The sequence below is a fragment of the Musca autumnalis genome, unplaced genomic scaffold (assembly GCF_047663935.1).
Source record: "Musca autumnalis isolate F117 unplaced genomic scaffold, ASM4766393v1 scaffold_3, whole genome shotgun sequence".
Lineage (NCBI taxonomy): Eukaryota > Metazoa > Arthropoda > Insecta > Diptera > Muscidae > Musca > Musca autumnalis.
In genome coordinates, this window is record NW_027411866.1 from 262,292,138 (window position 1) to 262,309,879 (window position 17,742).

The 17,742-nt window shown below is 37.0% G+C and overlaps 1 protein-coding gene across 7 annotated transcripts; it reads left to right on the forward strand.

Moving 5' to 3' along the window:
• Window positions 1-321: 321 nt before the first annotated feature.
• Window positions 322-14,702, forward strand: Atx-1 (Ataxin 1). 7 transcript variants are annotated; one of them, XM_073978390.1, is made up of 4 exons: window positions 322-580; window positions 11,766-12,800; window positions 12,868-13,087; window positions 13,156-14,702. In XM_073978390.1, exons 2-4 carry the CDS (start codon window positions 11,767-11,769, stop codon window positions 13,939-13,941), a joined length of 2,040 nt encoding a protein of 679 aa, XP_073834491.1. In that variant the 5' UTR covers window positions 322-580; window position 11,766; the 3' UTR covers window positions 13,942-14,702. The 7 variants fall into 7 exon arrangements, with proteins under 7 accessions (XP_073834491.1, XP_073834486.1, XP_073834487.1 ...); XM_073978385.1 differs by having other exon boundaries at window positions 490-640; window positions 11,761-12,800; XM_073978386.1 differs by having other exon boundaries at window positions 498-640; window positions 11,566-12,800.
• The last annotated feature ends 3,040 nt before the right edge of the window (window positions 14,703-17,742 follow it).

Consider the following 17,742-nt stretch of genomic DNA (forward strand, 5'->3'; position numbering starts at 1 on the left):
ACTTTTACAATTAAAACTTATTTTCCGATTTTTTGGTAATTACTGGTGTTGAACCTGTATACCACCATCCGGTTATGGACAATGGCAACTCTTTCCTTTAAAAATACCAATGCATATGAGAGGCAAAATATTCTGAGCGAAATACAGAGAACTGATCTCATTACGCATACGATCTATGGGTCTATGGTTTTGGTCTCCAATCTTCGTTTCTCATAATGAGAACTGATCTCACCTATACGCACAGACACACATACATACACATGCACATGGGGAGCACTCAGGTTGAGATTCAACTTTTGTGTGTTGTTGTTTTAATTGTCTGTGACTTGTGGGCGACGATAGAGCAAACACCACACTACGCCAGCATTTACTTTTTTTTATTTCTCAAGCAGCAGACAATTATTAAGCAACAAACCAAACAACAGCAACAACCGACTGACTTGACTTGACCGTAAATGAAAATAGTTCTCGATAAATGATTTTATTTGTAGGCTCTCAGTTTGTTCGAAAGCTTCGTAGAATAATGTCGTGAGTGATTGAAAACTTAAGACGGCCGTTTCGTTTTGTTTGCATTTTCAGTGTGTGTAGAATCTGACAGAAGGAAAACAAAAGAAAGAAAACAAGAAATATTCACAAATGTGTAAGGCAAACAAATCACCAACCGAACCGAACAGACAGAAGTGGAAAATAAAACACAAAATAATCAAGAATATGCATATTGTTCCCCATTTGAATACTGTCTAAGCAATAACAACGACAACAACAATAACATTAAAATGCTTATAAAGGAGAATAGTGCTATTCTTTCAATCAAATTCTCAACTTTGAATGTCTTGCAAGAAGAGGAGAAAACTTCAAAATGCAACGCAGCATTTTGGGTTTGCATTACTGGATCGGTCGGTCGGGCGGACTGTCGGGTCGCATACACAACGTGGTAGTATTTCACATTTCGTAAATATTTCTGTTTGGCTTTAATTTCTTGCACCGATATAAATACAACAACAACTAGTACTACTATAAGAATACGGCGGTACGATATGCGACACTCGCTCGATGACGATGAAATCGTAGGCAGACAAGAGTAGACGGCAGACGGTTTGAAAACAACATTCTTGCTACGAATATGCACGAACACATTCAAACGCACATATTGGCATATCCCCTGTAGGGACTGTGGCCGATTTAAGGCTCACATAAAGCTAGTTTTTTTTTAAACATAAGTGGCATTTTATCGATAATTTTGCCTTATGCCAACTGACTAATTTTACAAGGCGATGAGCGCCTGAGTAGTCAGTATTGTCCAACGCCAGATAACTTTTCGACTGATAATAAACTAACTCTTTTTTTGCCTATTTTTAGCCAGTTTAAAACATAATGTGGGAAAAAACAATTTTTGCTTCTGTGTGTTTTTTATTTTTGACTTTTCATATTCTCTCTCTCCCTCTCTTTGTCTCTCTCTCTTTTTTGTTAGAGAGAAGAAGGGCATATTTGTATATTTCCTTTGTGTTCCTTTTTAATTCCAGAATGATATGAGTAATATGTACGAATATGTTCAGTCCATCAACACTGTATTCTATAACTGGATGCTGCATTTATACGAAGAATATTAAGAAAAAGCAAGTGCGAATTATTTATACCCTGTAGGGACTGTGGCCGATTTAAGGCTCACATAAAGCTAGTTTTTTTTTAAACATAAGTGGCATTTTATCGATAATTTTGCCTTATGCCAACTGACTAATTTTACAAGGCGATGAGCGCCTGAGTAGTCAGTATTGTCCAACGCCAGATAACTTTTCGACTGATAATAAACTAACTCTTTTTTTGCCTATTTTTAGCCAGTTTAAAACATAATGTGGGAAAAAACAATTTTTGCTTCTGTGTGTTTTTTATTTTTGACTTTTCATATTCTCTCTCTCCCTCTCTTTGTCTCTCTCTCTTTTTTGTTAGAGAGAAGAAGGGCATATTTGTATATTTCCTTTGTGTTCCTTTTTAATTCCAGAATGATATGAGTAATATGTACGAATATGTTCAGTCCATCAACACTGTATTCTATAACTGGATGCTGCATTTATACGAAGAATATTAAGAAAAAGCAAGTGCGAATTATTTATACATTTGTGCCTTATTTTTTCGACAAACACAAATACTTTGCAGAAGGTACATGTTTCTGTTTTCAGAATGGATAATCTCTAGATAACTTTTCGACTAACTTTTTATTGGTCGAAAAGTTATCTAGACATGGACAGTTGCCGAAAATTTTTTCTGTTCAAAGTGGTTCATCTATAGATAACTTTTCAGCCAGTTTTTAGTCAGTTAAAAAATTATCGATCTATTATCAATCATTTTACCAACTGGTTAATAAAAGTCCGACAGGGTACATTTGTGCCTTATTTTTTCGACAAACACAAATACTTTGCAGAAGGTACATGTTTCTGTTTTCAGAATGGATAATCTCTAGATAACTTTTCGACTAACTTTTTATTGGTCGAAAAGTTATCTAGACATGGACAGTTGCCGAAAATTTTTTCTGTTCAAAGTGGTTCATCTATAGATAACTTTTCAGCCAGTTTTTAGTCAGTTAAAAATTATCGATCTATTATCAATCATTTTACCAACTGGTTAATAAAAGTCCGACAGGGTCGTTATGCATAGATACACCGACGTGCACGCACACACACGCACACCCAACTATGTATATAAACACTCGATCGTACGGGTAAAGTATCGAATGGATGAATTGAAATTTAAGATTTACTCACAGATTGTATAGAGTGTGTAGTGTGCTTTTAAGAAGAGGGAGAAAAAAAGTTGTAGTTCTTTCAAGTCTGCTACGTAAAACATGTTTGTTTGTATGTAGAAACAATGTATGTGTGTTTAAATGAATATGCGGCATTCAAGCTACGAAGAGTAGCCACATCGTATTAATTTATAATTTCCAAGCTTGAATTCCGTAACAACTCTAGTTTAATAAAAACTCTACGATTTTTTAACAGTTTTTCCAGATGTAGGTATTTCTACTCTGACCCGAAAGTGAGGGTATGAAACCCACAATGGACATTGACAGAGTACTTTTGAAGTGGCCGACCGCGGCGATTGCTTAATATTTTCTCCTCAAGGTATGTCTAACACCGGCTACGCGATCCAAAGTATTTCTAAATTCGATACTTTTTCTAATCTACCTCTGGTGTGACCACTTGTTGAATAGGTATTTTCATAAGCTTTCCAACCGTATAAATAATTAATTTAATAGGTCAGGCTATAACCGGGTTAACCAGGTTTGTACCAGGACTTTCCGGCAAAAAAAAACTGTGACCGTAATGCATTTCAGTAATCGATGCAATAGTTACCAATGCAAAAATAATAAGAAAAATCTGAGAGTTTTTACTACACTAGAGTTAAGCTTTTGTTTACTGAACTGAAACGCCATGTGTTTACGTCTTTCGAGATTTAGGTAATAGCGTACAGAGTACATACGTACGAACATAAAACATTTAAAAAAGCGTTAAGCCGGCGGGCTGAACATTCAAAAATTAAATGAAAATTTCTTTTAAAATTTCATTGCAGCTTAGACACGCAAATAATGTTTGTGTCAATTTTAGTACCCTCTTATACCTCGCTGGTTCCTTGCCCATACACTCAATTTACTTACCACAACTTATTTTTGACAGGAAGAGAAGACTAAGTAAGGCCTGAATTCCTGGGTAACCCTACTAAATGAACCTTGATGGTACCCTCTTTTATTCCCATCTACTCCCATACTATAAATTTACTTCTCCATTTTCCCCGGAAACAAAAGTAGAATTCAATCATATGTCATGGCGAACTCATCCGACACCGAAATCCGAAATAATAAGACATGTAACCAGTATTTGACCAATAGCCTAGCCAGTAAATTGCCATGAGATTTTCATTGTAACATATCGAATGGTTTTTAAGAGGAGCCTATAAATGGTTCAGCACTTCCCCTTGTCATTTGGGCAATCCTTATTTTACGTTGATCAGTCCCACTGTGTTTAATAGATACATAAATTTTAGTATGGTATGTAGAATTAATTGGCTAACTGGCTGGTAGTCTGCAAGTTTTCTTCTCTATCTTATTTTTATCCATATTCCATATTCGCCATTAGTTGTCTACGCAATAGTGGTAGTCGGGTCGGTCGTAGTAGTCTATTTGGCCTTGTCGCGATAAATGTAAACATTTAGCGAAACAATGTTGTCCAACTCAAGAAGCCAACAACACCATAAATAAAAAAAGAAACAGTATAGGGTACAGCGGATGAGAAGAAACAAGAATAGCAAAATGAAAAACAAAAACTTGATGCGTACAACTTCTACGTTTACTACGACCCTACTACTAGCACATCGCGTAATTCGATGAGCGACGATGATCGGGATCGGGGCGGTCGGTGGGCACCAACGTTGGTATAGTGTTCTTCAAATCTAATATAAATCCAAGCACGTCTCACACATTCGCTGGTCTTTCGCGGCCATGCGTGCCTCAACAAAAGCATTGATTCCGCACTCGTCGTCAGTCGTCACTCATGTCTCGTTTTTTTTCTGTTTTGTTTTGTTTCGTTTGATGGGCAGTCAGGCAGACATTCATATGTAAAAATCTATGTATAGAAATAATTCAGTATATCCAAACAAATCAATGTGCGATCGAACATTAGACTGAGTCGAAAAACTAAAGGAAATCAATCGATAACAATAGCTACATATGTTAACCATCCAATTGTTCCATTTTTTTTAATTCCAATACGCACCAGAATCATAATGGAATGTGAGCATTTGGTAGATCTTTCGCAAACATTTCCGTCCCACATTAATATGACTAACCAAACCATACCGCTCGCTGCTGTTAATGCGACGAAACAAATGTGACGCACAATCTAAAGATATGCATCGTCGTATAGTGTAAATCCAAATTCTTTAATGTTGTCGAGAATGTGTGTTTTATGGCGCTCCAAATGCTCGTGAATAAAGCAAATTTAATCAATCCGGTTTCGCTCTCTTTTTTCAACTTTAAATAGCCGGTCAACTGAAAACATTTTGCTGCCAGACATTTCACCAGACCAAAACGATAAGACTATAGTATTTTTACGCAAATTTCAGACTGCAACAAATGCGAATATGTGCCTACCTACATATGTACATATTTATGGGAATGCAGTGATTCCTAAATATTGAAATTTAAATTTTCTTACCAGCTGATCCGTCGGTAAAGGCTTCGATTACTTTACGAAACGTATATGTATTTGTTGTATGCACATAAATACATATTGTACGGTTATTTTATGTACTTTAGGATCTTTATTTTAGGTTTTTGACAAAAACAAAATAATGGGCAGATTAGTTATTTTCAGTATTTCCTACCACTGAGAATCAAAATACTGGGGGGAAAAGGAGATACTGCTGGAGGCAGTAAGGATTCGATGGAGAATGACATAGACGAATTATTGCAATATCAGGCTGAAGCTTAACCGTGAGAAAACTCGAAGAAAGTCAACTCGATCGATCCCATTGTGGAAATAAAGTGTGAGGACTTCGGTGAGCGATAATGCATCGATTCGAGGTTGCTTGGAAAACAATCGAAATTTCGGCACGTTTAGAGGTTTCGGTATTAGAAATAAGCAATTTTGCGGTAATTTTCCACCAAAAAATGCTATATGTGAAAAACGAACTTCAGCCAGACATTTATGTATTATGCCCTTCCCATGGCACTGAGTCGTTCGTTTAATGCATAAATGACTGGTTGAAGTTCACTTGTAGCATTTTTTGGTGGGATATGACCGCAACATTGCTTATTTCTAATACCGTAACCTCTAAACGTGCAACATTGCTTATTCCAAATACCGAACCCCATTTTTTTTTAATTTATCCTCTCCAATTTATATATCTGGGGAATAAACCCAATATGGTTGACAGGAATTTGAATCTTAATTTTTCGCCAACATGACACGAACTCGTTTCAATACCACAATCGTTAACAAGTTTACGCTGTTTAATACGTTTACAACTTTTGACGGTCGAAAACCAATAAATTCGTCACACAAACCAATCTGTCTGTAGACCAAACCATTAATTGCATTTATATGAAGGTTATATAAATCGTGGGTGGATGCAGTATACCAGTTGTGGACAAAAGTTGTTTAAAGTAAAACTCGGGTTTTTGTTGGAATGAAGATGCACATTTTCTAACTAAACCCAAATGGGTTTGAATTTCGGTGTATCCTTGTAATATTTCCACCGTTTGGGACTGATGACTAGATTATGACTGAGCTATGACATTCCAAATAATTTGTGGAGGTGCAAAGGGTATTAGATGGAAGCTCATCCGACTATAGACTTTTCTTTACTTATTATATTCTTAGCCTTTAGACTAAAGACGGTATATACACTTTGATACGACCAAAATTGTGGCTCATAAAAATAATGGTTTTAGACCCCAAGTATTTGTGGACGAAATCTCTTTTAGACAATTTGGAGTCGATTTAGCCATATCCGTCCGTCCGTCTGTCTGTCTGGTGTGCACAATAACTCTCGAACGTAGCCACCGATCGAGTCAAACATTTGTCATTCGTAATATTTTGTCCAAATTTAGTTAAAGTTCGAAAATGAGCCATGTCGGTCCACTCCATCCGGTACCTCCCCCACAAATGTTCAAAAATGTTCTCTAAAATTGTGCACATAATAACTCTCGAAGGGAGTAACCGAATTGAACAAAACATTCCATATGGTAAAGTTACTTGCAGGCATAGATCGGATTCGAATATGGATTACATCGCTTCTCTCCTTCGGGCACCTCCAACGCAAAATTCAGAAAAAGTTAAGTTTTTCAGCTGATTGTCCTTGCGGTTCCCTTTACAACAATGCCGTTCTTTGGTATTGTTGAAGTTACGAAGTTTTTCGGCAATTCACACACACAACCCGAACACAATGAAAGAGCAAACAAAAGAGAGCAAATGTTTTGATTTGTTTTTGTTTTGCAGCATGCGTGCATACAACCTTACTAACACACTGTCAAAAGTTGCCAATATACAGAATTGTGTGTGCCCTCTTCTTGGACGGCAGTGCTTTACAACCGTACGATTTTTTTTCGCGGACAAGTCCATACTTCCTGAGATAATGGCCTAAAAGCTCCAAGAAACCTTGACGGCGCCAACTAAAATGGCAAATCCGCAAATAAGTCTCGCAGGGAGTTTTTGATTGCTCCAAACTTTGCACATCGTATAATTTCATATAGTCATGTATCAGCATGGAATATGGACTACATCGGTCCAGTCCTTCGGCTACTTCCCACACAAAATTGGGGAAATTGCAGTGTAACAGCTCGGCTCGGATCCATTTGATTTTTTTTTTTCATATAAAGTTCTTCTTGTTACGACTGTGCATTTTTTCGAATGCAAGTCCATACTTCCTGAGATGATGGCCCAAAATGCCTGCCGGCACGAACTAACCCAATTTAGTCCACACGTTGTACATCGTATTATTTCTTACAGCCTCGAATTATGTCCAAATATTGACTATATCGGACCATCTTTTTGGGTAGCACCAAGACAAAGTTTGCAAAGAGTGCAGTTTAAGGACTCGTCTGGGATCGAGGGTTAAACATGACAACATGTTAAGACGGTACAATTTTTCGGGGACAAATCCATACATCCTGAAAAAAATTGGCCAAAAACTCAAAAAACCCGTTGTACACATCAGAAGTATTGTACAACAACTACAGAAGTATAATACAACTACATCTTTGAAGTCAACATTGTTTGGGTCAAATTGTTTTTATAATTTTTATTCCGCTTCAGGTTCATACATTCCAACCTGTTCAAAGCAAACAACCAACTACAAAAATGTACCCAAGGGGATAACAAATACAATTTATAAGAATTCCAATTTTGTACGTATTGCCCCCAAAGACTTTCCCTTTCAGCGAGATCTGCTGGATCATATCCTGAGAACAATTCTTTTATTTTTGAATTTTTAGAGAGATTGGCATTCGATTATGGCGATTTGTGTGATTTATAGTCAAAAAGATTGCTATAGGTAAAAGACAGTTAAGACAAATGTTTCGATTTCGCCATAAAACTCCATCAGTTTTTTAGAAATAAAACAATATCAAATTTAAAATATTTGGATACGTGTATAATTGATATCTTCAGAAAACGGAATTTTAGGATAGATTTCTCACGATCATCATCATCATATTACCTCTAAATTTTAAAACATAAAACCTCATAATTCGTTTATCCAAATAATAGTAAATAATAATGTCCCATACGCCCGTTAAGGGTTTTATTTTGTTTATTGTTTGGATTTTTCGGTCAGACTTATTATCTTAAGATTTTTGGTCAGTTCCTTTACTTTTGAAAATGGTAAAACCGGCAAAAGTAGTAAAAATTGTAAACTTCGCTCATATGGCATCTGAAGTAAAGGAACGCTTTTCGAGTAAAAAGTGGTAAAACATGAAGATTCTTGCACGTAAAGGAACAGAGCTTATGATAGCGGAAGTTACAATAAAAGTTGGGATCATCTTTAATGTGAATTTTTAATTTTGAAAGTCTCCAAATGCGCGTATTCTGCCCTTTAAAATTGAACCAAAAACAAAATACAACTTGTAATCATGGGCCATTGTCTTTTTTACTGTGATATTTTGGTATGGAGAGAAATTTCTCTGTATTTTAAAAATTTAAACATTTGTTAAAATTTTTTTTTGAGAATTAGGTAGGATTGTAGCTCTCTTTGATATGTCTTATGAGTGAACTGATATGTGCATAGTAGACTAATTTTAAATCGACTATGGAACAAATATTTAAGGAATTAAAAAAAGATCAATCGACATGAAAACTATTCGTTATTGGTTTGTGGTAGAGGTAGCTGTGGAATGCTGTGGTTCGGGAATGGTGTATGAATTGTAGGCAATAAAACTACCATACCATCAAACTGCTTAACACATATTCCTACACCCGTGCTTATGGTGTTGATCAAAAGGAAAACCTGTATGACAAGAACTGGTACCTGTTTCTATGGTATGCATGCTTGCTATCAGTGTTAGCTAGCCTCCATCCATCCATCCATCCAACCGACCAAACAACAAACAATCAACCAGCAAACAGATCGAAAGTTTTATGTAATGCGTGTTTTGATGATGTTGCCCGGCCAGATAAAAAAATCGTCGGGACGGACACCCAGCGTAAACAAATCGTAATATATGTATGAATGTATGTATGTATATTGATACATAATATTGTTGTTGTAATGTTCAATGCAAGGCAAATTTATATAAGGTAAATGCATGAATTACAACAACTAACAAATTTACAAAAACAACATTGTTGTTATTGAAAATTAAAAAAACATAAATACATTTTGAAAATCCTCTAAAATATAACAAATTTGAATCAAAATGTAAATGTAAAGCATTCAGAACTCTCGTAGGTAATTTTTATTACACGTTTACGATGAAAAGCAGTATTTTATGGTAGCAAATTTCGAAGTTTCAAATTTCATGAGTGGACCCTATTACATTTTGAAAACTAAATTTACAAAAAAAGTAAGAATACAGATCATTGTCACTTCTACATTGTATAAATATGCCTTGGTTCAATAATAAGAAAATGAAAAGTTTTGACACCATATACAACAAGAATTCTAAAAATATATGAAATACAAAACACGCCTTAAAAGTAAATGGTCAAAACCTATCTAGTGAACCAAATCGCATGCAAAAATCTTCAATATTTTATTCGACATTATTTTCCGTAAAACACATTAATTAGCAAGTGTAGTAATAACAGTTTGGTGGTACATCAATTGTATATCTCACTCGCGTCGAAGACTTCTACGGGTTGCTCCAATCTGCGATTGAAATGTATTATTATGTAAAAGGAATGGGGCATTGAATTCCCTCAAAATCTGTCACTGCGGAGCAGCATCCATTGCCACCACTGCCTTGTATACAAAATGTCTGGAGTTGAATATTTCGACAATGTATAAAGAAAACTTTTGTATGTATAGAAGGTCTCCCTAGAGCAAAGTGAGACATAGTGCACCAATAGTCGGCATTTTAAGGATTTGCCTAACTTCAACCATACACCATTTCGAGTAATTTTTTCCAATTGACATTTTACATTGAAGTTATTTTTATTAATTAGACTTTGAAGTATATATTTAACATATTTTTAAAAATAATTGACAAAGCGCAATTTTTTTACCCCACGCCGACTTCTGACAAACTTTACATTTTGTTGTCCCTAAAGTCGCACCAGATAAAATGGCAGAATTACAATAATTTTTTAATTTATGTGTATGTTCTTTTGGATATTATATACCATCACAACAAAACTGTTATTGAAAATTTGTTCATTTTAATATAATTACAGAAATTATTATGTTGACGTCTCCACTAATTTTTTCTTAAGAGACATGCATTTTCAGTTGTGGTGAAAAAACACTCACTAACAAAAAGTTAATTTCCGATATAATAAATCGTCTATGTGCATGAAATTTTAACAAAGTTAGATGACAATATCATTGAAGCCTTTTTTAAAATCATTTTCATATTTTGTTATAGTAATTTTTAGTTATTTGTGTTCAAATACAAAAGATGCCGACTATTGGTAAATGCCAGACTTAGGGACACTTACCCTATTTCGACTGTGTAAAAAGTCACATAGTTCAGGGTTACAATTGGACCCGAAAACACTATTTTTCTGTTGCCTCGGGGCAGTTCTTTGAAAGTAGTGTTTTTATTGTTACCATACTTTTCACCACAAATGCATACAGCCAATAAGGACATCACCGCATTATACGGGAGGATGTCCCGATCTGCCTGTTTGTGAAATCAGTTTTCCTGCTGACTGTAGCACAGTGTTATAATAAGAGAGTCAATCTGTTGTATGACGTATTTGAACCTGTCCCTCTCTCGCGCTCTCGCTCTATGCATGTGTGTGTGTGCGTGATAGTATCTGTGTTCAAACAACATGTTTGTAATTTGTCCGTCCTACGTACTCACTCACCATGAGTAGTGTTTGGCAATCTCAAGTAGAACTAAAAAAAAACAACTACAACACTAAAGAATTGTGTTAGGACTGCTGTCGTTGTTGTTCGCTGCGTTGGACCGTGCTGTCTTGGACCGGACGGACGGATGGACGGACTGACAGACGATTCGTTGGTTATCTATATTCTGTCTATCGCTCAGGTCTTCTTGTTAGTGTGAGTTCAATAATCAAAGCGAACAGTAGTTAGTCAAATAGAAGAGCTCATCTAAGCGCACCAATCTCCCGAGTGACGGTTTAGAATAAATAATCCGAAGAATGTGACGATCGTTAAAATAAAACAAAACAAACTGAATAGACGACGGTCGTCGCCGGTGCACTGTGACGTGCGAGAATAGATTTGAAATAATTGATCACAACTATTTTTGGATTGAATACTAATCGAATGAATTACTTCGATCGAAAGCCAAAACCAAAATAAAAAAATCGTCAGCAATATAAATAGCCGAAATAGCCGTTAATGCCACACACAAAAAAACTGTTAATTTTTGATTTTGTTGTTGTCTTAAAGAATATAAACAAATTAAATGATACAAAATTCGAGTGATACTAAAGTAAACTACACTGAATAACAGAAAAACGAAAAAAATACAAATTTGTGATTATTTTAGTGAAAAATTGTGTAAATCTTATTCAACTCTTACCGACTAACAAAATTGGACTCAAATTCGGATAACCATTGAGATTTTATGATTTTTTGCTATAGCGTAGCATGTCAAATGATGAACTCCAAAGACTAGTTCCATTCAATTCAGACATTGCCCATTTGTGGAATTATTACAACGCTCGACATCAATCCGCCACACCGAATGAGGATAATATAAATACGTATGATGCCAACAATAATAACAACAGTTTAACACAAACCATCGTCACGATCACAAGTCCAGGATCGGACACATTTTTACATCATTCCAAATCAGGACGCCACCTGCGACAATCATTTTCGCGATCAGACTCTCAGTCATCCGAATCTACATCGATTGACATTGTAGATATTGAGGATTGTGGTGACAATAGTATGTCACCGGTAAGCATTCCAGCCACACAGAAATCTTTACTCTCTTCGGAACCAAAATCGACAGCGCTACCACAACATTTACGACAATCCCAAGCAATGGAATTAACAACAGCCAGTGTCCCTTCGGGATTTCCTCTCAATTATCCGCAGTTGTATGCCAACAATGCAGCCTTGTATGGGGCACCGGTCATGTTTTCAGGGGCCTTACATGCCGCCCATGCTTCTTACATGGCCGGATTGCCTATGCATGCAGCTCTGCCACCCAACGAAACTTATCTTAAGGCGATACAAGCAGCAGCAGCGTGTGGGATATACAATCCGACAGGTCTTCCGCACCCCATCACTCCGCCCAACCTGATGTCTTGTAAATCCGCCAATATACCTAGTTCCGCGGCACAAATGATGGCGCTGGCGCCATCTGCACCAATTGCAATGCCTCCCAAGTCACCACAGTACACCAATACAAACGACATCCAAATCAATAAATCGGAAACAGAGCAACACCATTCATCGACATCCTTAAATGCCACTGGATCTGTAAGGTTGGGTAGTACCAGCTCCACAAATGGCACCTACTTAAATGAGAAAGTGAATGAAAACAATAGCGATGCAGCAAACGACTCCCACTTCAAAGTGCCAAATGGCAAGGAAGGTTCACTAAAGCACCGCCTTATCAAACCTTCGGCCAATGAAAGTTCCGATGTCAACAAAATCCCTGTTATGAGGTATGTAAAATAGGGCAATTGTCTCCTGAATTTGCAGAATTCTCAAGTAATAATCTCTTATCTTTAGAACCTACACCACCACATCAAACTTCAAGAAGGGCACCTATATCGAATTAGCCAATGGTGCCCTCAGACGTGTGGAAGACATGCGAACTGAAGACTTTATACAATGTGCCGACCGTAGTCCGCAGCATCAACTCGCCGAGTCTACGGTGGTTAAAATAAACACATCGCCCCAACAGTCGACAGCTGTTATAACCTTCAGCTACGACAGGAACCGTTCAAAGGTAAGATCCCCATATCATTTGTAATGTATTTGCCTCGAATCACACTGATGTTTTCTTTTCCTTAATAGGTTGATATGGAAGTTTCTGTCGATCATCCATTTTTCGTTTATGGCCAAGGTTGGGCCTCCTGCAACCCAGAAATGTCTATGCAGGTCTTCGGCCTAAAATGTCAGAGACTACAAGTCGGAGATATCTGTATTTCGTTAACAAAACGAACCACCGAAGTTCCTAACTCACAACGACGTCATTCCCTGTCATCGATTTCAAATAATCCTAATGCCAACAACAACACCTCGCCCGTACATTCGACAGCCATAAATTCGACGGCAGATCTGCCATATTCCCCACATTTAAATGCTCATCAATATCCCATGACAGCTCCACCAAATCTGCCCCATCCACTGCCCGCCTATGCGGAAATGGCCAAACTCATGTCGTCGTATGCCTATGCCAAAGGTCTGCCGCAAATTTCACCAGAACAACTGAAAGAAGTGGTTATGGATGCGACAATGCTTCAAAATCTTTCACCAAAAATGATCAATGCGGCCTTCTACCAAAATCAAATTTATCAATTGGCCCAACAGCAACAGGAGCTCTTACGGCAAAATGAAATTAAGTACAGTCAGGAGCGAACACCTCCGCAGGGCCTCGAAATTGACCAACACAACCAACCTACTTCCCATACATGCCCATCGCAAACCCACCCTCTTGATGCATCTATGTCGCGGAAACGACGCTGGTCAGCACCAGAAAATATGTTTGACGATGAAGATGCTGAAACTCAACCACCTCGCAATCACCACCTGCCATCCTCGTCAAATACATTGTCGCCAGCGACTATTGCGCGGACATAAAGACATGTATATAATCTACCCACGCCTCTCAAAAGTATAGCACACACTCACACCCCTTAATGATCTCAAAAATTCATAAAAGAAAGTGCCACCTCCGAATCCTCTAGTGATGCGGAAAAAGACCATATAGACCATAGTTGTGGCCTTGGAAAGTGGAAAAACTCAGTGTTCCACTACCCACAATAGGGGAATTCAGAAAATCCACTTTCTATGAGAAGAAAAAAACAGCCATATTACAATATACACAACAACGATATTCCTAAGTTTAGTCTAAACAATTAAATGCAACAACGACTCAATTCAATACTTTACAATACATACATACATAGTCATTTTTTTACTAATTGCCAATGCAGCAAAGCGAACGAACATACATGCATATAATGTACGGAATCTTTCAACATTCATATGTACATAAGAATATACAGTCGAACTTCTCTTTAAAAAATATATATAAATTGCCCCACAAAATAGTCTCCTCATAAGAAATTTTATCTATGACCCCAACAGCTTCGTTACAGAAAAGTTCGACTGTAGTAAGGAATACATACATTAAATGAATTCCTTATTCCAGACATACTATCAAACGTCGCACATCTCGTATCTATATGCATGTACCGTCTATGTAGTCATATAATTCACACTTTCAAATCAGGGTGCATACGATAATTATAATGTAAATATGTAAATTTATGTTCTTGTAAATGGTAAAAATGTTCGTAAATAAATTTTAGATGTTTAACATGAATATTTTGTACAAAGCGCAGTATCAATATTTGTAAAAAAAGGTTGAAGGGTTGACTTCATAAGTGTTATTGGGCTGCAGTGTTATCAGATTTTTTTTTCAATTAACAGGAATTCATATAAGTGAAAAAAGTTTCAGTCAATACATCAAAAACCACGCTAACAAACATTTGGACATAGTCGGTCGCTTAACGTTTAGAAATTGTCATTTTGCTATGGATTCTCGCGCACTTTAACTGGATCCAAAGCCACTCACGAAACAAGTGAGCTAAGGCTATAGTCGAGACGGGGCCGACTATGTGATACCCTACACTATACCTGCGCATAATCCTTTCAATGGTAAACATTTCTTTTAGGGGGATACCAACGATTTCACCCACCCTGACTTTTATAGCAAATGACTTAGGGCTAACTGAACCAAAATAATTAATAATTTTATATTTGTACATTGTCGACAATCTGCTGATTGAAAGCTTTGCAGGAGAAAAGAAGAAGATAAGCAGAGTTGTTTGTATTTTAATGACAAATACTTCAAAATATTAAAATGGGGATAGCTTAGCGAATTGTCCAATATTTGGTATTAATTTAAAACCCAGATCATCTAATTTCATTATCAGGCTCTCTCCTTGAAATATGTCCAAGAGAGGCAGAGATATCCGCATAGGAAATTGGGATATATGAGCGTCTTACACCACCCTATGGTAAGAGTGTTATGGTATTATGCCTTTGTGCATTTGTATGTAACATACAAGTCGAGTCGATTTAAGCATGTTGGTCCGTCTGTCAATTTATTTTTGTAATCAAAGTACAAATCGCATTTTTTGTTCGCTTCAAGTAAAAATAGGGGAATATCTTTTTTTGCCAAAGGAGGAACGCTATTTATTTTTGAAAAAAAAACAAGTAAAAAAGTGTCAGTCGGCTTTACCGACAGAGATATACCCTCAGGCTATGTCAGGGGGTTTTCAGAATTTTGTGTCCCTTTTTGGACATGCAAACTTGCCTACAAAGATGTTGATTAGAATAAAAGTTAAAAAGTGTTGCGGAGGAGGTACTTGAGGGAATGGACCGACATAGTCCCTTAGGCACAAACGTTGAACTTTTGTGGGAGAGGTACCCTAAGAAGAGGACCTCTATGGACCATTTTAGAAGTTAAACTAAATCTGGACAAAATATTAGGAGATCCAATGTTTGGACCAAATTGGTTGATCGGTTCGGAAGTTATCGTGCTCTCCAGTCACTACAAATGGTGCCATAGGGGTTTTTACCCCTTTCGGGCTGTTTTCTAAAGAAGCATGGACTTGCCTCTGAAAAAGCATTTACAGTCGTAATTGAGGCAGCGAATGCAAGTTGCTTCAACAAAAATCGAAGTGATTCGAGAGCAGCTCCTAAACTGAACTTATCCGAAATTTTGTGTGGGAGGTACCCGAAGGAGTAGACAAATATAGTCCATATACAAACCTGATCTATGTCTGGCCAATATATTAGGATGTGTAAAGTATGGACCAAATCGGTCACTCCCTTCAAGAGTTATCGTGGCCACAATTTTTCGGAACATTTTTGAACTTTTGTGGGGGAGGTACCTGAAGGAGTGGACCGATATGACTTATCTTCGAACTTAAACTATGTTTGAACGAAATATTAAGAAGGCCAAATTTTGGACCGAATTGGCAAATCCGTTCTAGAGTTATGTTGCGCTCCAAACACTACACACGGTATCACAGGGGTTTTTGGCACCTTTCAGGCTTTTTTCTCAGGAAGTATGGACTTGCTTCTGATGAAACTTATACCGTCGTATCGGGGGTAGTGAATACAAGTTCCTACAACAAAAACCAAAGCGATTCGAGAGCAGCTCCTAAACTGAACTTTTCCAAAATTTTGTGTGGGAGGTACCCGAAGGAGTGGACAAATATCGTCCATATTTAAACCTGTTCTATGCCTGGTAAATATATTAGAATATGCAAAGTATAGACCAAATTGGTTACTCCCTTCAAGAGGTATCGTGCGCACAAATTTTCCGAACATTTTCGAACTTTTGTGGGGGAGGTACCGGAAGGAGTGGACCGATATAACCCATCTTCGAACTTAAACTTAGTTTGGACAAAATATTGCGAAAGCCAAATTTTGGACCGAATCGGTTGATCCGTTCGAGAGTTATCTTGCGCTCCAGCCAGCCAGACAGACAGACGGACGGACATGGCTAAATCAACTCCAAATTGTCTGAAACACATTTCGTCCAAACATACTTGGGGTCTAAAACCATAATTTTTTTTGATGAGGCACATTTTGCCCTTATGAAAGTGTATATACCCTCGTTAGCATAAATGCTGAGGGTATAAAAATTAGCTCAGATTTGGATATAGCTTCCATATATATTTTCGCCCGAATTTAGGTATTTAGTGCTCTAATAACGCTATGTATGTCCGATTTCCATGAAATTTGAAACGTGTGACGGAATTCGGTATCGAAATTAGTTTGACAAATTATATTGAAATCGGATCAGATTTGCATATAGCTCGAAAATATATTTCCGCCCGATTTAAAATTTTTTTGTGCCCCAAACATGCTGCCAATTTTGACAAAAATTTGGAGCTTGTAACGATAGTTTGTCTGGAAACAATTTTGTCCATTCTGCTGAAATCCGTTGAAATTTCGATACCATACCTCATACCTCGATTTGCGTTAATGATTGGTTCCGACGCAAATCGAAACAACACAAATCAAAACACATGTTTCCACATATTTTGAATAATCTCTCCGCAAAATATTAAGAATGCAAATCGATTCAGCAGCGCAAATCGAAAAAATCTATTATTTTTTGCTTAAAACATCGAAACAACGCAAATCGAGGTGTGAGTGTATCTCCCATCATATACATACATACATATGTACAATATATGGGAGCTATATCCGATTTCATGTTTCTGATGGGCCAAACACGCTATGTTCATATGTAAATGTTTATTATAAATTTCGGACAGATAGCTATAGATAGTAGATAGATAGATAGTAAAATAAGTGAGCAAAGGCTATAGTCGGTGCCGACTAGTTGATACCGTA